The sequence below is a fragment of the Notolabrus celidotus genome, chromosome 11 (assembly GCF_009762535.1).
Source record: "Notolabrus celidotus isolate fNotCel1 chromosome 11, fNotCel1.pri, whole genome shotgun sequence".
Taxonomy (NCBI): Eukaryota; Metazoa; Chordata; class Actinopteri; order Labriformes; family Labridae; genus Notolabrus; species Notolabrus celidotus.
The window spans coordinates 7722617-7746253 of record NC_048282.1 but is presented as its reverse complement, the minus strand read 5'-3'; the positions used below and the strand labels follow the sequence as shown (position 1 = coordinate 7746253).

The following is a 23637-nucleotide window of genomic DNA, read 5'->3' as shown; positions in this document are numbered from 1 at the left end:
TGACGCTGCCAGGATTATCACAGCGCTGCATCGTTAAAGGAAATATTCACAGAATCTGTGATGAATTTATTGGCCCCGGGAAACTTATTATCTAACTTCACAGATGTTAATGCCAGCTAAGTTGCATAAGTCTGCAAAGAGACATGCAAACATAATGGGACCATAATGAATCAGATTAAACAAGATAGAGATATCAAAACTTGGGCTGTCAAAGGATTCATCTTTGTAAAATCTGGGTTCATCATATGATTGTCCGTAGTTAATTCACGATTAACCGCACCTCTTCAAAGTGATATTTTTCAAGTTTCTAATACTATGATGAACATGCGAGTGGAGAAATATGCTTGCTGTTTAGTTTGAATATTTGCTTTGAGAAATCTTGGCAATAGAAGTTTTGATGATCTATTTTCAGCTCATTAGAGTTCAAGTTAGGAAGTTAAGCAGATCCTAATTCCAAATGTAACATATATTTTATATTGCTGGTAAAACAAAGATCTCCATTAAAAAAACTGTATTGTTCAAGTTTCTCATCCAAAATGTGAATCTTCATCTTCTTGACATGACATTTGAGCGTTTTGTTTACCTTTTACCTCACAGCCATTCATCCGACCCGACCTTTAACACATCCTTATGTAAGAAGATTTGTTACAGTGTGCTCACAGTGATAGTGTGTTAAACTCCAGGTTAAAGCCAGGTGCTTTTGAAGGATAGAGCGTTACTGTTCTTCAGGCACACTCGCTTGATTCAAGGATAAATTTAAAAAGACTTTAATAGTTCAGGGCATATCTAAAACGCTGACCAGTTTGGACCCTCACAGTTGTTGGACAATTGATGCATGGTTGTGTTTCAGTGATTTGATTTAACAGACATGGATCAACTCCAGATCTAATGTTGCATCATGGGACTCATGACACTTGATGGCAGCATGATGAGCTCAATTGTTATTGATTTCATAGTTTTTATAAAAATGTGGAAGTGAGTCTTTAATAGAACAAGCTCGCAGTAATCCTACATTCTGCATGCTAATGTTTAGCAACTATAATTTTATTTTCCCCATCTAGGTTAGCATGTTTGCATGCTAACATTGGCTTATAAGAACTGAATACAAACTACCTGAGGCTCATGGGAGTTTCCTTTGCTTTGCAAGCACTTGATCACAAACCGAGGTACTATACTGAACGTAAGGCTTTGTCCAAAATCACACACTACCTAATACATACTCAAATATTATGACCTGCATGCTACCTGCTAATTTGACAGTTAGTATGTCTATACCAGCACACTAACACACGTCATTGTTTATATTTTTGAGCTGCTTTTTGAGCTTTGTGTGACTTGACCCAGAGAGGACAGTGGATAGAGGAGGATGCTAGGGACAGAGAGGAGAGAGTTTGGTATGATGATGATGATGTGTGGCTTACTTCTAGGACTATAGTCTCAGTGCATGAGGCTAAACCAAGCTGCAACCTGCGATCTTAAAATATTAAGCCCATGCGGAAGTGCTAAAAACTGCAGTTCATCGAGTGCCCACTTGAGGCTGGCTGCAGAAACACCAGAAACCACATACACACCAATTCAAAAAAGACGATCTTTACAGCAGAAATAAACATGTTTACAGCCCGGTTCAAAAAACGGTTTAGGTCTAAGTAGCTAATTTTCGACACACACTGTACGAGGGATATGAAACTTGCGAGTTTCGCCCAAATAAGGACATGGCTGACTGGATTGACAGGCGAGCACCCTGTAGCTGTTAGTCAAAAGGCTAAAGGCCCACTTCTTTACCTCACACTAGCTCGGACGAGGTTTGGTTGAGTTCAGCATTTCCAATATGGCACCCGCCGACGATTGGCTTCAAAACAGTGCTTCAGAAACAGATGGGTGACATCATGGATACTACGTCAATTTTTTATACAGTCTACGGGCATAACCAGCCCCAAATGCATGTCTTTTGTGCCATGACGTCATCATTCACATGTTTACAGTCAAAAGTATGCAATAACAATATACAAATGCTTTTTGCTGTCTGGTGGGCCCTGCTATTGCATAGTTTGAAGAGCAGCAATGCATTATGGGGCAGTTGAGTATGAATAATGAGCCCACTGTTTCAAAGGCAAAAATTCAGGCCAATAAAATATAATGGTATACAACCAAGCATTCCTCACATACACAGTATTACAATCTATTGTATCTAGATCGTACTAGATGACCAATGTGAAGCCATACTTAGTATGAATAATGTGAGAGTCTAACACAGCCTAAGAATCATTGACATGATGAGCATGCGTAAAAACAAGATTCCTGGGAGCTACAGAGAAACATGCATCCCCAGTGAGCTGAATGGGATTTGTCCTAGGACGAACATAATTGTGGATTCATTGTGTGTCCTCCAGCAGGCTCCAGGAGATCAGTTTACAGACAGTCTACACTGAAACGCAGACCAGGCTACCGCACCCTGGAGAGAGACCTGATCCAGCACCAGCAGCAGCAGCTCTTCCAGATCTTTGTGGTGGTGTCGCTGAGAAAAGGGTCCACAGGAAACACCTACTCTCCTGAAATCACACAGCAGTTCCCTAAAATGGTAAGAAGGAGCCTTTAATATGACCTCACCTTTCCTTAAGGACACAACTGCTGTGTCATAATCGTGTGCAAACTGAGTTGTTTTTCTGCGTGAGGACAGTTTCTACCAAAAATATAATCTTATTTAGCAAATGAAATAAAGATGATACTTATTATTCACACAGGGGAACAACACAAGTTTACATAAGTCAAGAGCTTTCATGTTTCTCATTTTGATTTATCATTTGAAGATACTTAAAAATAACTTATAAACACAGTGTTGTACTTTGTCGTAAAGCTTCCAGAGTTATTTCTTGATTCTTGTTCTTTCTATTAGACAATGTTTTAATGAGCCTGAGTCTTTCTTGGCCGCCTTGAAGGAAGTGATTATGCTGAAACTGGACCCCCCTCTTTTTTTCAGTTTGAGAAGTCTTCCCGGATCTCCAGAGAAGCTGAAGATCAGCTGAGGGTGATTCCCAAGTTCTGCTTCCCTGACTCACAGGACTGGAAACCCTCTGCACACATGCCAAGGTCTGCACATGCACCTCAGTCATGAGTAATAAAAGTGCTGGATGTAAACAGAAGTAACTGCAACTCATAGATTACCATAACTGCATTGCAGAAGCATGGCTCTGGACTCTTAATACGTTTATGTCAATACATGCACACCTTTCTAAGCATTCAAAGAGTCCTCTGTAACTTGTCTTTCTAGTACTGAAAGCCCCTGGGAGGAGTTTTTAACTGGTTATGAAATAGACTTAAACTAACAGTGATGCCTCTTTATAGCCTGCAAAAGCAAATGATTTATGTTCTGATTTTAACTTTTCATTTTCATGATGATGATACATGTAAGTCTTAAAAGAAAGCAGGATGTGATTTTGTAGAGGACAAAAGAAGCTGAGATATAAGAGGCATCACTTTGTCCACAGGAGGCACAAAAACCAACACAAACATAAAGTTCCTTACAGGAGCTTTATGGCCAAATTCCACCAGATCCGTGTCCGGTCCGGCTCTGATCCATCTTGGCACCAGATTTGATTGGTTTCTATTCTAGTCAATGTGTTAACTTCCACTAGATCCACCCTGTTGCGTTCCGGCTGCGTTTCTGATCAGATACACAAGACTTCTATTTTTGCCGAATGCCGGAGCATGACGCATCAATCTCAACAGAGCAGATGGAGCGGGACAGGAAGTCAGGCACCAAAACAAAATGAAAACATCCGGTTAATTTTCTGAATAAAACACTCTGTGTTATCTTTAGATCGTTTTTAACTTTAGTATGACAACAAACCGTCATGATGAGCGGAGCCAGGCCTGGAGTCAACAGGTCAGAGGTTTTCAGAGGACCATAAAGACAACATGGATGAGGAGAATCCTTGATTCAGAAATTACCGCGGGTGAACCTCGGTCACATGACTTCAGCTGTCTGGCGGTCCTGCTCCGTGCAGTTCTAAAAATGCAACTGGTGGGCCTTGACAGGCGAGAGAGCATGGAGCCGGACCACAGCGGATCAGAGACGGACCGGACATGGATCTGGTGGAAGTCCTGTGTTAGTCTTGTTAAGTTTCAGCACCACAGTGTTGGTTTCTGTTTGGTATTCTGATTGATACTGAAGTTTGATGGTTATATCCCATCTCATAAGTGCAGGGAAATTAAAAACAGCAGCAAGAAAAAAAACAACCAACCTGCGCACAACTCAATGCCACACAAAGTTTAATGATCAAGATGTTTGGCAACGACTGCTGCATTGGAAACATTGTGATTATAAACTCATTGAGAAAGTCTTTAGTCCTTTTTCTTGATTCGGTATCAAACTGCAACTTCTTGATTTCCTATTTATATCCTCAGCTGTCAGATGTTACCAATAAACTGTTGCTGCAACATCTAAAATTCTCTGCAGGGATGATAAGTTCGACTGATCTAATTATCTGTCTGCTTACTAAGAAGCACTGACTGAGCCTTCTTGTTCTTCTTCTTGTTCCTTGTCTGTGTTTGGTTGATTGTGTAATGTAGGTCATGATCGTCACACATTGCTTTATAACTTACTTTGGTCTTTTTTTTTAAGATTTTACAATACTCGAACAAATAACACTTGTGTTCCCCTTACACAAGAAATTACAGATCTTTAATAAAGTTTAGAATGCGTTAAAAAGAGATAATAACGATGTGATTGTAATCTCCTGTGTGTTGACATTGTGTTTACAGTGAGACCTTCTCCTTTGTGCTGACCGGAGAGGACGGCAGCCGCTGGTTCTGTTACTGCCGTAAGATCTTGGTGAGTGCGGATGTGTTGACATTTGCGTCTGAATCACTGACTAAAGTGCTGTGTGTGTGTGTGTGTGAATGTGTGTGTTGTGAAGCCGCCATGTGCTTACACAACATCTCAGAGGAGATGTGAATCACTACATGTGAATCACAGACCATAAACCACTTCTGAATCAATGACAGAGTGCAAGAAGAATTCCCCCCTTTTTTCTGCCTCACAGGGAGAGCTGGTCCTTCATCGTTTTAAGACAAGTTTAAAACGTTCTTTTGTTAAAACTCTTTGGTTTATTTATCTTTTATATTTGTTTGTGTTTGTATAATGAAGAATTTTATTTGGTTGTCTTATTTCGCAATCTATTTCTTTGTGCTTATCTTCTGTGTTGACTGGTAGGAACATACCTTCATGTTTTATTGGTCAATGAGGTCACTGTTACTGTCACGAGAAGAGACTTTAGAGTTTTGGGGCAGTATTCAAACATCTATACTGCTTTATCCAAAGTGCATAACTCGTGTTTAGGACATATCCAATGCTCCTTGCTTGTAAAACAGTTCATTATCTCATCCTGGATGTTGCTGTCAGTGTTACAAGTCGAGTGAAAGTGTGTTGGTAATCGCCTCTGAATGATGTGCCTTTTAAGTATCAGATAAATACTGCACCATCAATGTCTTGGCAGGTTCTTGTTGTTTAATGCTGTAATCTGCCTCAAAATAACAATGCAGCAACATAACACCTGACCACACCTCATTTTAGGACCAAAACACCAGTGGGTGCACCGATAGGCACAAGGAAATTTTGTCCTTAGACGTACTCCTTAACAGGGAAAATAGGCTCTCTAATTTCAGGCCCCGTCTGTACTCATACATGCTCATACTGTACATATTTGATGGTTTGTATTTTTTATGTCAAAGGTGTCTCTCTTGTCACCTGTTTCCTAACATTTGAACCTCTACGTGTCTTTTCAGCCCAGTGGCAAAGGGAAGAGGCTTCCTGAGGTGCACTGTATTGTCAGCAAACTGGGCTGTTTCAACCTGTTTGCCAAGGTAAGGCACCTGTACAATACATCTGCTCCCCTGTGTCTGCTGATGGAGGCCTTTGTAGGGACATGAAAAGAGCAGGAGTTTCTAGAGTTCAGTGGTAATCCTCTTGAAGTGTATTACAGCTGCCGCCTTGAGACTTCTTGTTTGTGTTTTGATTGAATGAGGCTGCACTAGAAGATAATCCAGAGCAATCCCTGGGCGTGTTTCACAAAAAAAAAAAAGAATTGCATTGTATGCATGTAGATGTGTCCTGCCTATTTTCCAGTTTGCTGAGGGAAATTTACAAACAGTTAAGTGTGAGTGTGATAGCCTGGAAAACAACATTAACATGCAGAGCCGCATCTCGCCACTGTTATTTTGTTTAGAGTTTAATCAGCATTCGTTCCTTCAGGACTTAAACAGTGATTTGTCTGCCTCTGTCTGTCCAGATTCTGGAGGAGGTGGAGAGGCGAAGAGAGATTTCCCCAGCGCTGGTTTATCCTTTTATGCGTAGCGTGATGGAGGCCCCATTTCCAGCCCCTGGTCGCACAGTCACGGTGAAAAGCTTCCTCCCCGGCTCAGGGAATGAGGTAACCCTGAAACCAAAAAGAGGAAATGTTAATTAGTAGTTGTGTTCCCTCTAACCACTCCTTTCTGCAGAGCTGGGGTGACTCAGACTGTGAGGTTATCTGTGTAAACAATAAGGACAGCTTTTTCTGCTTAGAAGAGTTCACTTTTGGGCAGCTATATATACTTTAGCAGGCAACAATGATCAGTTTAGTCGTGACTGTGAAGTGACTCAAATATGTGGAGAAAGGACTCCTCCCTTTACTGGAACTGTTATAAAGTCATTACTTTGTTTTTCAGCAGTAATCGTTTTTTACACAGATGTACTTAAAGTTTATTATGTTGTTTTACACACAGATAGTAAGCACACAAAAATACATTGAAAAACAAATACAAGCTGTGACACTGTATTTACACAGCAGTCTGACTCCATGTTGACTTGTCTCGTTGCCAGGTTTTGACTTTATGTCGCCCGGTGGACTCCCGACTGGAGCATGTGGACTTTGACAGTCTGCTGCAGTGTCTCAGTGTTGGGAAACTACTGCAGGTGTTTGCCTCCATTCTGCTCGAGAGGAGGGTCATCTTCGTCGCTGACAAGCTCAGGTACTGCTGTGGTAACGCAAAACGCTGATATGACACTTAACTATTGAGTCAAAATATCCATTCGGCAAAATATGAAAACTAAAGTGCAGCGAAAACATACCCTGCACTGAGGCATTTTGAATTCCTGAGTTAATCAGATATGGTGTTGTGAGTTTTCTTGCGACTCCCCCGCCTACACTCAACCTTTGATTTAAATCTTTAAGGATAAAGATAATAACAGGATGAGGACGCTATCATTCAACCAATAAATCAGACTTTTTTTCTAAATCGCTTTTCATACAATGGCATTGTAACACAAAGTGCTGTACATAAAAACAAACTAAAATAGAATAAATTAAGAAAAAGATCCCACCCCCAGCCCCGACCCCAAAACACACCCCACAATCCTAAGGTTAAGAACACAATATACGCAACAATAGTAATAAGAACAAAAAAAAATTATAAATATATGAAAAATGAAAAAGAAATTGCTGAGCGAGCTGAGGAAATGCTTCCATGATATCTTAATGAGGAAACACTGTATGAAACATAAGTTGTTAAAACTCAACACAGGAAATTAAAATCACCAAAATAAAATACATTTCTAGGATAAAAAAAAGCTAAACTAGTAAACCATTAAAAGAACATAAGATGCTATAAGTACATAAATAAATAAAGTAGAATAAAAGTGACTACAATTTGAAATAGATAATAAGTAAATAAATAAAACTGTTGAGAATGAAAATAAAACTCAGTTAAAAGCAAGACTAAAAAGGTCGATCTTGAGTTTGCTTTTAAAAACATTTATGCTCTGTGCAGCCCTCAGATCTTCAGGTAGGCGTGGGCCGTGATAATAAAAATGTCAGGATAGGCTTCTTTAAGAGATCACAGCCATACTTGATGCTGGATCACAAACAGGCTTTGGACCAGTGTCATTTATGTGTGTACCTCTGACCCACTGCAGAGCTAATTTAGTATTACAAAGACAAGTCAAGGCAGGTTTATTTATTCAGCCCAATATCACTTACAGTGTCCCTATGGGCCAGAATAACAGGATCTAACCCTGCCCAAGCTGCTCAAAACAAAGAAATAACCAGCTCAAGTAAATGGATAAACTGAATGATTAAATGAGGAATGAGAGGGATTTGTTGGTTGAAGAGAGGTAGTGGCGTTAGTGAAGACAAAGAAGTGAATCTGGGAAACAAAACGTTATTTTTCTTTGTCTCTGTCATGGCGGTTATGTTGCAAACCACAAATAACACCTCCAAACAACCCTGCCTAAGCTAGATCTTGAAAGGATCCAGCTGATGCCACAAGTCATCCAGCCTGATGTGGACTCTGAGATTCAAGAGACAGAAGTATAACTTTGTCTCGTTGGAGTTTACAGTTATCGTCTTGAGGCTGTTTGCTTATTTCTTAAAGATTTGCACACAGAACTTTCTCTAAATTTATCCAAAACAAGATACAGCTGGGGGGCAGGCTCTCTGCAAACACAGACACAGCTTTGTTTGCTTTCAAGAAAACCCTGCTCGTCACTCAGTTAATGGAGAACTTTGACTTTTTAATAAGGCAGTTTACAGAGGCTAATTTTCAAGATGACCATTTAAAATATTTCAATCAGCAGCGTCAAGGGCTGTGCCAAGGCTGGGATTAAAAGATTGAGATGGAGTCAGCAGAATGATGAGGCGATGTTTTGAGCTGAACTAAAAGGGTTCTTATAAATCCAGTTTTTACTTGATTAAATATGAAATGTCAAAGGAGTTTGGAGAAGTGTGTTAAAAATAGAAAGGTCAGAGTTGGATTTTTTTTCCCCCCAAACAGTCGACTAAAAGCAATTTTAATGAAAGACAACCTCTGAGAAATGTGATAAATGACTCATCACTTTTTAAATCAGGAGGATAATAGGAAGGGAATAAAAGACGGCTGTGCTTTTAAAAAACTGCTGACACTGACAGAGTGTTTCCCAAAAGTCCAGAAAGAATTTGACTCCTGAAATCCTCCAATTAAAAGGTAGTGAGTGAAGTCTTTCCAAGCATTTAGACAGCTAGCAACACAAGGACGTGATGTGTCAGCAGAAATAACAGGAGCAAAACTTAAGAGTGTCAGCACAGATCAGTTTATGGAGAATCCTTCTCACAAGTACACTTACACAGTTTTATTGAATCCATCAGGACTGCATGCTTTGAAAATGTTATGGATTAGTTATGAAATGTTAAAGCTATGATTTATGAACATCCATGTGTCATATGACCTGTGTGTGAACTGAGGAGAGTGTGTTTAATCTTCTCTCTCCTTCCTCGTTCACTACAGTGTGTTGTCCCGGTGTGGCCATGCAGTGCTGGCGCTGCTGTACCCCTTCACCTGGCAGCACACCTTCATACCTGTGCTACCGGCCAGCATGCTGGACATCAGCTGCTCCCCCACGCCGTTCCTCATCGGGGTGCTGTCACAGTGCCTGCCAGAAGTAATGGAGCTTCCTATCGAGGAGGTAAGACAGTTCAATAAAGAGTCTTAAAGATAAAGGTTCTGCATATCAGTATATTTTAAGAGTTTATAATCATATTTACAGCTCATTTAGACTTTCTACATATTTATACATATACATTTATATATATCTTTGTGTATCCTTGCAGATAATCTATATAATAACATATCCCTTTGTCCTTACTCTTCATGTGTAGCCACTCATTTCGCAGGGTGAGAGGTAGGCGGGGCTTAAATATGTAAAATTGGATATATCTTTGTTGTAAATTTAAATCAAATTATACAAATAACCTTAATCTGAGAAAATAAGAATCTACAAACTAAAACTTCCCAAAAAATTCTCATCTTACACTAAAGACCTGCTTCCTGTTTGCCCCGTCAGAAATGTTGGATTCAAGAAGCTTATCAGAAAACTAAAACCAGATACAAGCTAACAAACAGTCTTTAACTTTCAGTCACGAGCAAAAATCTGCCTTTAAATTTAAAATAGATATTTATCGTGATAATTATTGATATGGACTGCTATAAAAAATGTTATCATGATAACATCATTTTCAGCTCTACCTACACTATTCTATTTAGATTTATAAGTATATCATCTTAGTCGTCTGCATTTTTATTCACTACTTAATCTCCCTCGTCTTTTGTTGTGAGCTGCTGTAAGAAGTGAATATCCCCCCCACAGGTCGATCTTATCTACATTATCCTGAACAGTAACCTCCACTCGGTGAAACACCCTGAAGAGACTCAGCTCAGGCTCACCACATGTTTAAGTCTTGTTGCAAAACAGTGCACAGAGTAACCGTCATTCTTTCCCCTCTCTTTCCTCCCAGGTGCTGATAGTGGATCTGTGTGCTGACAAGTTTGTCATTCAGGTGTGTACTCACAGCGGTGTGTAGCGGGGAATGATGGGTGTGGTCGCAGTGGGAAGGATGGCTTTGCCCACACATGTCCCTTGTTTGCATTCAGAATGTTTTGAGGGTGACTAAGCGATTTGTATAACACGGACGAGCTCTGAGGAGATTAGCTCACACTACATGATGTTATGATACCAAGAGGAAGGCAGGCTAACGTCTGATTCAGAGCAGCTGGTTTGTCAGTTAACAATGATTAGCATTGATAAATAATGTTAACTGTGTGCGTGTGTCTTTAATAGGTCTGTCTTGACTTGGTTCCTATCTGGCATTAAATCTAGTATTGCTAGTCTGTGTTGCGTCTGTCCTGAAGAAGTGGCAGTTCCAGTATTTTTAAACCCTGGCCCCATTTTTACATGTTTTGAATTTAAAATGACTCATTTGTTCTTAAGAACATGAGAATACTCAAGTGGATCAATTTAGCTGCAGCTGAGAGACATGCTGTAAGGATTTGGAGCAAATGCACTCGAACAAAGTCACTAAAAGTTAGTTTTACCACTGACAGACTCAGACTGTCAGTCAAAGTGTCAGAGTTTAACAGAAATCATCCACACAGACACAGACCTCTGTTAAGATAAGATCCTCTCTAACTGGAAACAGCTGTGGGCTGCATCTCTCTCTTTAAAGCCTCCAGACTCTGTGGCCAAAAACAGTAATTTAACACAGTTACTGGTCTGCTGCTGCCTGGACTGGTTAGTCTGACTGTCTCTGGTGTGCTGGGTCCAGGCTAACCTTAAACAGTCACCCAGTAACACACAAAATACTTGTTTGCATGTTTTCTGTCAGTGCAGTCTGGTGACTTTAAAGAATGCCATGTGACTGCTGCTTCTAAAAAGGTATTTTAAAGGTTATCACACCTCTTAGTAGACACTTTCTTTTGGTACATTTGCACCAAAAGATTTCTTTGCAGACATTACAGCGTCTCTCACAGCTACAATCAAGCATCCACTGGAGTTTATCCCATATCATGTTGCACCAATCAGTCATGTAGACACAGAACACCTTTCATGCATCATGTGACTGTTGTTGCTTTGATTCGTGACAGCTCGGAGATGAAGATTGTATCCTGCCCAGTAAACTGCAGGCGGCACTGCTGCAGATCCTGGAGGAGAGAGAAGAGATCCTGAGACAGGATGATGGAGACAGATACGGAGGTTTGTATGACAGATATCTAATGAACCAAACAAAACGAGCCGCGTGTCAGTCAAGTATTTCCAGCATCTTTGAGTCACTGATTACAGAGCTGTGAAAATCATTACAGTCTATCAATACAAGATAAGGTTCTGTTTTCTCTCTTGTTTGTGGTGATAGCTGAGAGATAATGGCAGCATCTGCTCTCGCTTTTTGTTGTAATTCTGAAACCTCCTGCACGAGGAGATCTGTAGTTTGTGCAACACAAAAAGACATTATGAAAGTTGATTGTATTGAGCCATTAAGACATCATGTGAGCATTTGTAGGAATCCAAGTACCTGTAAGGAATAACGTTTAGTGAACAGGTGGTCATGCATATTGGAGTCCTAACAGGATGAGCAGGACCACTACACACAGTGAGAATTAAGTGCTTTTGATTTGAGTCAAGTATTTAACACAGAAAGCTGGGTACAACATCGTAACGCCACAGTAACCTCCCCCTGTTTTGGAGTTTGTCATTAACCCTTTTGTCTTTCTCTAATCCATGGTCCAAAGGTCTGCAAGCTGACCTGAGCTCTTTGATGTCAGAGGGTTTCGTGCGGCTCTTCGTGGAGCTGGTGGGTCACTATCCTCTCCACATGTCTGAGTCCTCCAACGGGAGCAGGGAGCTGCAGCGCGACAGCTTCCGCAAATCTCACCCCTCCCGCGGAGTCCGCCAGTTCCTGCAGCTCTTCATGGAGACTCAAATGTTTGCCGGTTTCATTCAGGACAAAGAGCTGCGCAAGGGGGCTGGAAGAGGTGAGTGTGATGATGTAGCAGTGGAGGGTTTTTTCCTTCCAGTACTAAACAGTTAATGCTTTTGTCTAATGGAGACTATTTTGTCTACATTGAAATATACTGAAGAAGTCAGAAAAAGACAGAACAGAACATTAAGGCACTTGCTGTCTTCACACTCAGCTCTGACCATGCACGCCACATTAGATGTGGATGTAGCCCTGCAGTGTAACTCACTGGTTCTATCATTCCTGAACAAGAGGCTGGCCATGACTAGGCATTTACTTATGGTAAAGGCAAAGTCAGTCATTTAGCAAACCCTGCATTGTTTGTAAATTAAAATCCAGTTTCAATAAAAAAAGCGAAGTACACACTCAGTTAAAACAGAAGAAGCACCTCAAACTCGTTTGTAAACTGTGCATTGAAATAATAAATCAACCTCATATTGGGAGTTTTTTTGGCATGTACAGGACACTTCTCGAAGATGCTTCTGTTTAGACCTTTTCTGATATGCAGTCTGCTTCTGGCAGAGAGGAACTCATTTTTACAAGAATAAAATATATGGAGGAAAAACAAACTATATTAACTAGTAAATCTCCAATACTTTGACTTTATACATTTTAAGATAATATTTTATGGCTGTCTGAGCTTGCCAAAACTTTCAGTGCTTTCATGAGTTTGTGCAAACAGCAAACATAAAAACTAAGATATCCGGTGGAAGCTCAGGTTAAGCTCAGCCTTGCGTCCTCATATACAGAGGCTTTAGTAAACTCAACACGACGGCCAGAGGTTTGACTCCCTGCCTTCTTTTCTATCGACACGTGTACCTCACATCTACTCTCTTCAGCTTTCCTCTCTAATAAAAGGAATAAGGCCATGAAAATAATCTAGAAAATTAGCTGATGTTCATTTTCCTATGAAACAAGTTTTACAAAGTTTGAGTTTTGAATTATATGCTCAAAATAATCTGCTAAACAGATAAATGTCAGTGTGATAACATGAATCCTGGTTTATGGCCTGTGTTGATCGATGCACTTTGGGGGAAAACAGAGTTTGAGTGACAGCCTACAAACATTTCTTTGTGCATGCAAACATCTGAATAATTCAACTTATTGCAGAATAATAGATAGTATTCTGTGTTTTTACTGCTTGATGGCTAAATATGTTAATCTTTCTTCCAGGTCTGTTTGAGTTCAGAGTGACTGAGTATCTCGATACGTACCCTGAGCCGGAGCCGAGTGGTGTGAACAAGTTTCTGAAAGGGTTGGGTAAGTGATGCTCGGTCATCAAGTGTTCACTTCAGAGGCTCACTTTCATCAGCTTCATGCTTCAATGTTCTTGTCCTTTGTTTTTTTTCAGGGAACAAGATGAAGCTCCTTCAAATCAAATGAGAATCACCTGAATTTAAATGGAAGACTTTGTTAAACACAGAACACCTGCTGCTGCTGGACTTGCTGAGGCAATTAGTGAGGGTGAGTTTAAGACTCGACGTGAACGGGACGTTGAGGAGTTTGGAGATGAGGACTCGTCATGTTTGCATGTTTGTGAGTTGTGCACTTATTTTTGGACCAGAACTGGAAAAAAAGTTGTGATTTACTTTCAGGCGTTGTTTAAATGAAGCTTTGAGAATGAGTCTGCAAAAGTGCAAAAGACATTCCTGAACCTCAACCTGGAAATATGTTTACCTGCAGAACTTTTAGGCTTGACATTTAGAATTATGTACTTCATGCATCTTTGCTACATTTCAAACTTGTAAATACTTAACTTACACAATCTGCATGGTTCCACCCTGATGCATATTTGTATGCATTTAAATGTAAATTCCATGATATGTTAAATTCCTCTCAGCAGACTAAAATATGTTTACTGTTTTAACTAGATTATTCAAAGTGTTAGAGGTCTGGGTGAAACTTAAGACTTACTTAAAAAGAGAAGTTTGTTTTTCCTTCTGTTAATATCTCTCTCTGTTCATATCTCTCTCTGTTAACTGGAGTTGTACATAATTTTTTATGTTTTGCACAATTTTGAGAACCAGTGTACAGTATTTGGAGTATTTTTATACTAAAGCATGATGTTTCATACATGAACTACTTTTTAAATAAATGGGTTCCCAAGGACAGGATTTTATGTGTGGAGTGAGTCATTATCTTACTGAGTCGTCTTCAGATTACATTTGTTGTGATTTAGTGCGATATGATAAAGATTGATTGATATTTATAACACTACTAACTTCATTATGGCTGTACTCTGACCTGGCATGATTCGAGCAACATGTGGGATTTGGCATTTATGTGGGTCACCAGAGCTGCATATTGAATGTGGGGAGAAGTGTTTTTTAATTGAGGATATCTCAGAGTAGGTATATATATTTATGTTGTTTGAATCTGGATACATGATGTTTAGCATGATAGTTCACAAATGTTCAAGTCTGTCTTAAAACAAGTTGCTTGCTTACTTGCAGTAATTATTCTTCATGTTTGAAGTGTCTTCTAAAAGATCGTCTTTTTTACCCAATTTAAAGGGAAGGGATCGAGGAAAGTATCACAAACTTTATCTGAAGTTTGTATGAAGTGTAAGCAGTCAAACGAAGTCACATCAAATATTTTTAGTATTTCATTATCTCTCTTTTTCTCTTTCAGTGGAGGTAACATAACGAGGAAATGTGTGACAGTAGCTTTGTACTGGAGCTTTACATCTGAATGAATACGAAAATATGAAAAAGAAAGGGCATATATAATAACATATAAAAGCATATACAAGTAATGTTTAACTGTAGGGTATGTATGATACAAAGCATGATTGCAAGCACTATAAATTTAGAAAGAACCTCCTTGAGCCAGTTGATTGAGAGCGTGGTCTTTCAATGAACGGTAAAAGCAGAATAAAGGGCTAAAAATACACCTTTAAATTATATTTATAAATGCTAATAATTTCTCTTTTTACTTATCTTTATTTAGGTATTTATTCTGAATAGAGTCCTTATTTTTATGGCTGACCTACAACTAACTATACTATACTTTTTTAACAGAAGTATATGTGTTTTCTCCTTTACTTACCGTAGACAGGATCTGTTTTCAGCCTGCATTAGTAAAAGGACAAAATCACAATACGTTAACAACCTTTAATGGACATGCAGGACCTCATACCTGACTACTTTATCAAGAAAAATATGAAAGTGATCATTCTTCACACTGAACACTGTCTCCTGTATGAGACTGATTATATTTTGAATGAGCTAAGTCAATACAAAAAAGTAAATTAATCGAGTTTATTATTAAATGTAACAAATAGTAATAATTATAGAAAATTAATTCAGTAATTTATTTTTTAGTAAAGCCCTTTTTATTCATATAAAATTAAATAAAACAAGTCTATGTTGTGCACAGACTCTGTATGAATATACTGTTTTAACCCTTTATACGTGTTTTATATTGTTTTCATTTTAATTTCGTCAGTGGTGTACATGCATTCACCTCTGACCTCTCCCTTCATCATTGCTCCCTGAGACCTGACACCACAAAAACATAAGTCACCTGACTCTTCAGCCTTTAAAATAACCTCCATACAGAGCATGCACTGTATCTACAGAGGAGTTAATTCTGCAGAGGGTTGCTGCTCAGATTGAAGACACACCCAGAGAGGGCAGAGATTAAAGCTTCTTGATGAACAGGTTTTTCCGAGGAGGGAAGTTGTTTGCCCCGCGCTGAGATTCTCAGGCGCAACTTCCTCTTCGGGTTGTAAAAGATGCCAACTTCCTTAAATGATTTCCCCAAACAGAGCCACATGACCCCTCTCCTCACAACTCTAAGCAACATGTCAAAATTTGATGGGTGGGGCTATTTGACACAGTATACAGTGTTACAATAAACTTGAGAAGCAGATTAAAGGTGAAAAAAAAATACTCTGTCTTCTAATTCAAGAGCATTCAAAGAACTATATGCAGCCTGTCCTCACTCTGACCACATGAGGGCGCTGTCTCCACGTGCTGCTGCTCACAGAGAGAAGCCGGTTTGAGACGTATCTGTTTTTTAATGCATCAAAAACTTGAATTATGTTGGTTTGGTATTTACATATCATTATGTTTATCAATTAAGTAAGCGAGAGAGCGTCAGTAAATACTAATCATACTTTAACTCAAAGAGCTTTCTAAGTGATTCAAAACAAAACAAAACAAAACATGGAAAAAAGACCTGTTAAAAAACAAAAATAGATTTAGATGTAGAGACTGAAGTGAAAATTCAAATTAACATGATATATAGGCTACATAAAAAAATGTCAGACTTTATAGATAGGTCTTAAACGTAAAAACATGAATATTTCCTACTCTTGTCACACCCTGAGAGGAGCTGGAAATATTAAATGTCTATTTTATAAATATCTCTGGTATTTTGTGCTAATTTTTTTGTCCAAATATGAGGAGAAAGTATTTCTGCTTAGAGTTGATCTACTTTTTCTTTCCCGTAGAGTCTGACTCCTTGAGTTTAGAAAAACATGTCTGCCAGATTAAAGTTAATAGGAGCTGTGTGAGCTTCGGGGTATAACCAAATATCACTGTTTTGAGTTAAGACCTGTTGGACCCAGGTCAAAGAATAAGTTGTGAATTTGGATTAATCTCCACCAGAAATAGTCCCCAACAAATGCTCAATTTCCTTCTGTTTTCATGGAACTCACTTTGAGACTTCAGGTCACAGGAGTTTAAAAAAAAGAAGAATTTTTATCTCAGCAATAATCATGATATTTTTTTATGTATTCAGTAAGGTTTGAAGCTGAGAGATAAACAGGTTTGAAAATGTTGTGTGAGGAGTTTTTGTCTTGTCATCAGAACATGGCCAGACTGTCATTATATCACATACCTGATGCATTTTCACATTTTTCAAGACCCTAAATAACTGATGGCGTCTTCCCTTTATTAAAGAGGTAATTCATAACATGACCTGATGATAGCAACTCCAGGAAAAAATAAGACACTGTATGGATTTACACACTCTCTACTCGATCAAATATTTGAGTTGGACTTTAATTTCCCCTTTGTTCTGAGATGTTTGCATTTCAATCAGCTGTTTTAAAGCCTGAGCTTATGCAACATCATCCTGCAGAAAACTGCTTCTATGGTTCTCACAGATTCACAGCAATTCACTTTTTCTTTTTTAAAAGTATGCAACACTCACTGTTGACACACACTGACACACTCAGAGTTACATCTCAGACTGACTGTGACAGTATAACGTCTTGCAGACTGTCTAAAGCTCTGACGTGTTTCTTCTGCAAATAAATCCACATATTTTCTTTTCAGACATTAAATGAAATGAAGAGGGAAAACTCACAATTTCTGTGATGCATGAAGGAGTTGAAGACTGAGGACTCACTAACAGGGTCAGTCGGAGCACACCTGAACACACCTGGAGCCACTTCATCCAATCAGTGCAGTCATTCTGGGAGTAAACTGAACTTTGGCCTCCAGGGGGCAGCAGAGAGGGCCAAACTATGACAAAGATGGTGTCTTGACACTGCATAAAGATCAGGTAGAGAGTCAGACCGTACTCTTTAATTCAGGTCGAGACCAAGTTGTAATCCACCACGAGCACTTTGTAACATTTGCAAGAGAAAACATGAGCAGGACCAGACCTAAAGGTGAACTACCTGCCTCCACCAGATGGATGAAGAGTGTGGGATAGACAGAGCAGACAGACAGACATGGAGACAGACAGGGGCACACAGAGTAACAGAAGCAACACATTAAAAATAGCTATCCCAATTTAATCAGGAGAGACTTCATAATGAGGGAAGAAAAAATATTTTACAAGTTTGAATGAGAAATGTGCAAAGTCCCTAGTGATTAGACTGCATCATGCTGACTTCACATGCTCGAACGGGTAGTGAGCCCACCTCCCATGGAGTCTAGACACTGGCGGTGGTAGTGAAGAAAGGACTCAAAGGATGAGCTGAGTTACTGGGTTTGAAGGCTGATGAGATGCATTATTGGTGAATGGGGTAGAGGAGTGTCACAGCAACTGAACTGATCGACAAAAAAAACCCAGAAGAGATAAAAAGCAGATTTTGGAACTTGATGGCAAAAAGTCTGAAGTGAAATGTCAGGCTGACAGTGAATATTGACAAAACATTACAACCACAAGATATCATGAAGAGTCATATCTCATCCAGATTTGACCTCCACCAACAGTGGGACGTCCATTTATCAAAAATTAAAAAAAAAAAATGGCCTCCTCTATAAAAGTGTCTTGTTTTTTCAGTTTCAGTGTGACACCCTGAAGTTTCAGTTCTGTATATTTTTGCAGACTATACTCCAAAAATTACAGAGATAAAGTAATGTGTCAAAAGAGGATGTGTCTGATGTGTGTTTTAGTGTATGGTATACCAAAGGGGCCCACTGAATCAAAGGTTTAATGTGTAAAATGGGAATATTTAATGATATCAAGCGGTTAGATTCTAGACTGAAATGCTCCCTTGCTCACCCGCTCCTGTTAGAGAAGCTCCAGAAGTGACGACGGCCTTTGAGGACAAATAGCTCCTGTGTTGCATGATACGTATGATCCTCCACAATCACTCTCTACTTCTTTGTCCTTCAACCAGCGGTCACTCACTAAATACAAAAACATATATGCCCTTCCTAGCTTGCCGTTCTTTGCTACTGCAGAAACATGCAAGGTGGCGGCCACTGTGTAAGGGGATCTGCTCTAATGTAGATATATGAGATATAAAAGACAAACTGATTTTCAAATACCAATATTATATTCCATCTCTACCAAGTCTGTTCTGCTAAATGCTGCTAAATACTACATACTGCACCTTTAATGAATGAATGACCGAATATGAACCAGTCTTCCTGCTTTAACTTCTGCTAAGCTTCATTAATTGTTAGCTTATTTTTGATTATTAGCTGAGATAAGATTTCTATTAGCATTAACAACTTTAACATTTTTGTAATGACTTGTAAAAAAAAATTGAAGGAGTTGGCGACAAGTAGGTCAACAACGATGATCCAGAGGAACCTGAGAGAGCAGAGGGAGATAAAACATGAGCATGTACATGAATCCCTCTCTGCTGAAGACCTCCTGAGCGGGGTCTGTTGGTTTGACGTACCTGCAGGTTTTAGAGTCAGTCCCACACTGGTCTCACTGAGCTTTACAATATAAACAACTTATTCTATTTCATTCAGAGATCCTCCGTCCGGATAAGGAGAAGTGCTTCAGGAACAATGTGAAGGGTTGGCTGAAGAGTGCTGATAAAGGAGATGAAGAAGATTGTGAAAAAACCTGTTTCTTTGTCTGTTTGAAGTTTCTCTGTGCTCAGGCTTTTCTTATTCAACATGGCACTTGGATTTAACTCTTTTCATGCATTAGTATCTGTTTAAGTGATACATGCCATCAAACAGGACGCTCTCTTCCTACTTTTCTTAATGCTGGTACTAATACTTTGACTTTGATTTGCTTATGACACTTTTAGGATTAAATTTGTGAAATGAAAACTGCTGTAAGGCCTACAAATTATCTGTGTACTGAGCTTTTTGGTGCTGAATAACCACATAAATGTGAAACTAGTGAAATGACCACCTGATCATGGAGCCTTGAGGGCCCTTGTGGGAAATTAAGCCTGGGGCATGGTTATCTTACTTACATTTTATCAATACCACTCTTTACTTAATGCAGACAGACTGTTTAAAGAGTGGATTTGACTGTCAGTATTAGATTTTTTAAAAGTGAGTATCAGGACTCCATAACGTCAGAGTATCTGAGCCGGAGTTCATCCTGGACTTCATTCTCAGCCTCAATGAGACTCAGGTCGTCTGACTTTGTAAAATCATGTGGGTGCTACAACAATTTTTAATACAAATGTCCTCTCTTTTTAGCCTGGTGTGAAGCTAAGGTGGAGGGAAGGAGAGACAAAGGGGGCATTTATTTCTCAAAAAGACTGACGTAGACTGCAGAGGCCTCATATTAACTCGAGCTGAACTTTAAAAGAGCATTTTCACACAGGAAGGCGGCTGTGGCTTTCGACTCTTGCATTGCAATTAGATCAAGCAGGGACGTCTTTTCTTTCCGACAGAGACCAATAACTGTGAGTATCTTTTAAAGACAGACATATAAAACTGTGAATCTATCTGTTAATTGTTTTATCACTTCCTGGACAGACTGTGTGAGCATATGTGTGTGAACAGGTGGTTTTTTACAGCGTATAATATTTTGAAGAGATTAAACCGCGATGTAATTATGCATAAAATAGGCCTGGCATGAATACAACCATAAAGCCACATGTTGTCAGTGAAGGTCAGTGTGTTGGGAAATAATAACCTCCTGCCAAATGGAAATCAAGCCGAGGTTAACAGTAGGATCTGTGTTGTGGAGAGATATTCTCCCATCTGTAATGACCAGTTGTAAAACGTGAGTGCTGAGCGCCTGGGAAACTGAAGGAGCCATATACATCTTCCATAGATCAGTCAATGTTTGTTTATTTCTCAATTGGACTGATAAAGGTCCGTGATAGGGTGTGTTTTGAATGTTAGGGGGATCACTTCCCTCCTCCTGGAAGCATGACTTGGCATGAAAACCCAGAGAGCTCCACAGAGCCTCGGGCCAAAGATTATTTGCAGGAGAACGTGACTGTTTTTCCGTTGTGGGTCATAAAGATAAGCTGATGACCTGAGCTGGCTTACAGTAAACTATAAAATAGACATTCATAAGCTGCTTGTAAATCAATACTGCTTGTGTTTATCTGCTTTGTTTGGAACCACACCTGTCAGACACAGATAGGACAGCTATTGTCTGAAAGGAAAGAGGTGACTGGACCAAAACCAAAAATACAGGCTGATGTTTGTGGGAAAAATTTATATTTACTGTGATTTATAACTGTCTGTAAATTATATCAAGGTGTAGCTTCCTGGTTCCAAAGGGGAAGACAATGTTGAATCTCCGTAACCCTTGATTAATGCTAATTCAACCTAGTTTTATATCAACCTAGAACCAGGCTGAGAGGTGGATTTGAGGAAGGCTTTTAGTCTAATAGCAATCATCTTCAACTCACCCACATGACTGTCAACTTGACCACGCCCCTAATTATGCAAATATATGCCTGTATAGTGGAGGATGCTTTATATTTAAAAAAAACACACCTGTAGAATTATTATAAATAAGAAAATTGGCATCATCTACGAAAAAATAAATACATTTGGCACCAGTCTGTAAATGTTTTTTATTTTACAGTAAAAATGGACATTTCAAAATTGGACCTAATGGGGTTTCTTTTACTTTTGGAGCCAGCCTCTAGTGGACACTCCAGGAACTGCAGTTTTTTAGCACTTCCTTATTGGCTTCATGTTTTAACACCGGACATTACCACTCAAAATGAGTCAGATTTCGAAATAAAACTACCACCATGGTTGTTTATATGGGGAACTAAATAAAACACTGACAGTAGAGACTCTTTTGTTCTTATGACAGCTGCTCACATGAAGCCAAAAAGTTCATTGAGAAAACTGTTGATTTTGGATTGATGAGGTTTGGAGCCTGGACACCAAACACAAACAATGCTCTGCTCCTGAAATAAAGTTTTGATCGATACCTGACTGAGAACAAAATAAATGGCAGCCATGTTTTTCTGTTTATAAGTTTCTGCATGCAGAAATAACAGTCACCTGACTGCAGGTACCTGATAGCATGAGGACACACGCCTCATTTACCTGCTTGGCTCCATCGAGACGCACCATCCGAAATAAATAACTGATAACAATCTCAGACACCAATCAGGCAGTTTAGTAGACTCCCTGTTGACCCATTTATTTACGTAAAATGTTTGTTATCAACACCTGGCTGATAACAGATTAATCAGGTCTAATATTTTACACTCACTCTTTCCATGATCTCCTCACCTCACTTTACCTCTCTTCACTTCACCTCACCTCACATCACATCACCTCACATCACCTCGTAAAGAAAAGGGGCACTAAACTATCAGTGAAGACTCATAAAGCATGGATAAGAGTCTACAGCTACTTTGTGTTCTAAGCAGGTGAAGTGGTGCATTAGAAGGTGTAGGATGCTAAGCTCAAGTGTAGCATTTGAGCATTCTAACATTGAGACTAAGTTTATTGGATGTGTCACTAAGTATGGCTGAGGCTTATGGGTCATGAGTTCAGCAGATATTTGTTCATAAATGGAAGTTAGCATGGACAAATTAATACTTTAGGGAAAGTCAGGTGATAATCAAAGTCACAAAAACTTGTCTTCTACAAGGAACGATGCACATTTTTCACTACAATCCATTGTACTGTAGTGTAATGTTATGATGTCCCTGAAAAAAGTCAGGGAACCAACCAGGTCATTCAGATGAATCTCCTGTGAGGATCTAATGTGGACATCCTAAAGGCTCAAGTCTTAAAGACAGGTGAGAAACAAGTTCTGGGTGATCCGTTGTCTAAATCTGATCCAAACTATTGTCGACCATCACTTAAGATCAGGTGGGTGGGGACTCGGACAATCCGTTTTTCTTGGATCCATTTTCTGAGACGGATTGATGGGAAATAAAGGCCAAACATGATTATATTAAATTAAATTGATTTAGATGTAAGTGTCAACAGAAATAAAATTAATTTAGTCAAAATAATAAAAGGTAAAGAGTAAAAGATAAATTGAAACCTTTAAATAATATTAAAAATATGAATACTTGAAATGATAAAATGTAAGAGTGTTAGAAAACCATGTAAAGCACTAAAAATGGCAATAAAAGTAAGAGTGGTTAAACAATAAGAGAAAGAGAGTGAAAGATCATAAAACATTTAAAACAGCCCTAAAAGTATGAGTAGTTAAAATAATAAAATATAAAGAAAGACAGATAAAACAATATAACCACTGAAATCTATATAAAGCATTAAAATAATAAATGATTAAACCTAACATAAGAGACGGACTGAAAGGAAAGGTCTTTAGTTTACGTTTAATGCCATCGATTTTTCCAGCTCCTCTCAGTTTCTCCAGCAGACTCTTCTAGCGTCTCCGAGTGTGATGGCTGCAAGGAGCATCACCCAATGTTTCTGTTCTGCTCCGAGGATCGGCTAAAAGAGGAGAGCCGGAGGATCTGAGGGGTTGGCTGGTTTATAAACTAAAAGCACCTCAGATATCGAGTCTGAGGGGAGGCAGAGAAACTAATACAGACATTTTAAAATCTGAGTTTAACAGGTCTATTGTTACCATCAACAGCTGTATAATAATAATGATAATAAGGGGACGAATAATAATATTAATAATGGCAGCTCTGAGATTAACATTAATAAGACTGATGTTAAAAGCTGCAGCATTTGGGGTCAAGCAGGTCCACAAACATTCCTGAGAAGAG

At 39.1% G+C, this 23637-nt stretch overlaps 1 protein-coding gene and 1 long non-coding RNA gene across 8 annotated transcripts in view; one reads left to right on the top strand and one right to left on the bottom strand.

Moving 5' to 3' along the window:
• Nucleotides 1-14413, top strand: part of dennd2c (DENN/MADD domain containing 2C) — a 29153-nt gene extending 14740 nt beyond the window's left edge. For 2 of the 3 annotated variants that reach the window (XM_034696245.1, XM_034696246.1), the window contains 12 exons: nt 2391-2578; nt 2978-3087; nt 4762-4831; nt 5785-5862; nt 6288-6428; nt 6860-7008; nt 9298-9475; nt 10305-10346; nt 11431-11539; nt 12073-12315; nt 13473-13559; nt 13651-14413. In XM_034696245.1, coding sequence (XP_034552136.1) covers nt 2391-2578; nt 2978-3087; nt 4762-4831; nt 5785-5862; nt 6288-6428; nt 6860-7008; nt 9298-9475; nt 10305-10346; nt 11431-11539; nt 12073-12315; nt 13473-13559; nt 13651-13682 — 1427 coding nt within the window. In that variant the 3' untranslated portion in view covers nt 13683-14413. The remainder of the gene's footprint in view (nt 1-2390; nt 2579-2977; nt 3088-4761; nt 4832-5784; nt 5863-6287; nt 6429-6859; nt 7009-9297; nt 9476-10304; nt 10347-11430; nt 11540-12072; nt 12316-13472; nt 13560-13650) is intronic. The other variant, XM_034696247.1, reaches the window with a different exon arrangement.
• LOC117821756 lies at nt 5485-17849 on the bottom strand. 5 transcript variants are annotated; one of them, XR_004633048.1, is made up of 7 exons: nt 17616-17849; nt 15348-15370; nt 13514-13689; nt 12087-12306; nt 10234-11487; nt 9369-9464; nt 5485-6434 (listed from the first exon to the last, which is right to left on the bottom strand). It is a non-coding gene; the product is annotated as an uncharacterized LOC117821756 (long non-coding RNA). The 5 variants fall into 5 exon arrangements; XR_004633046.1 differs by lacking the exon at nt 12087-12306 and having other exon boundaries at nt 17616-17842; XR_004633047.1 differs by lacking the exon at nt 12087-12306 and having other exon boundaries at nt 10359-11487; nt 17616-17841.
• Nucleotides 17850-23637: the final 5788 nt, after the last annotated feature.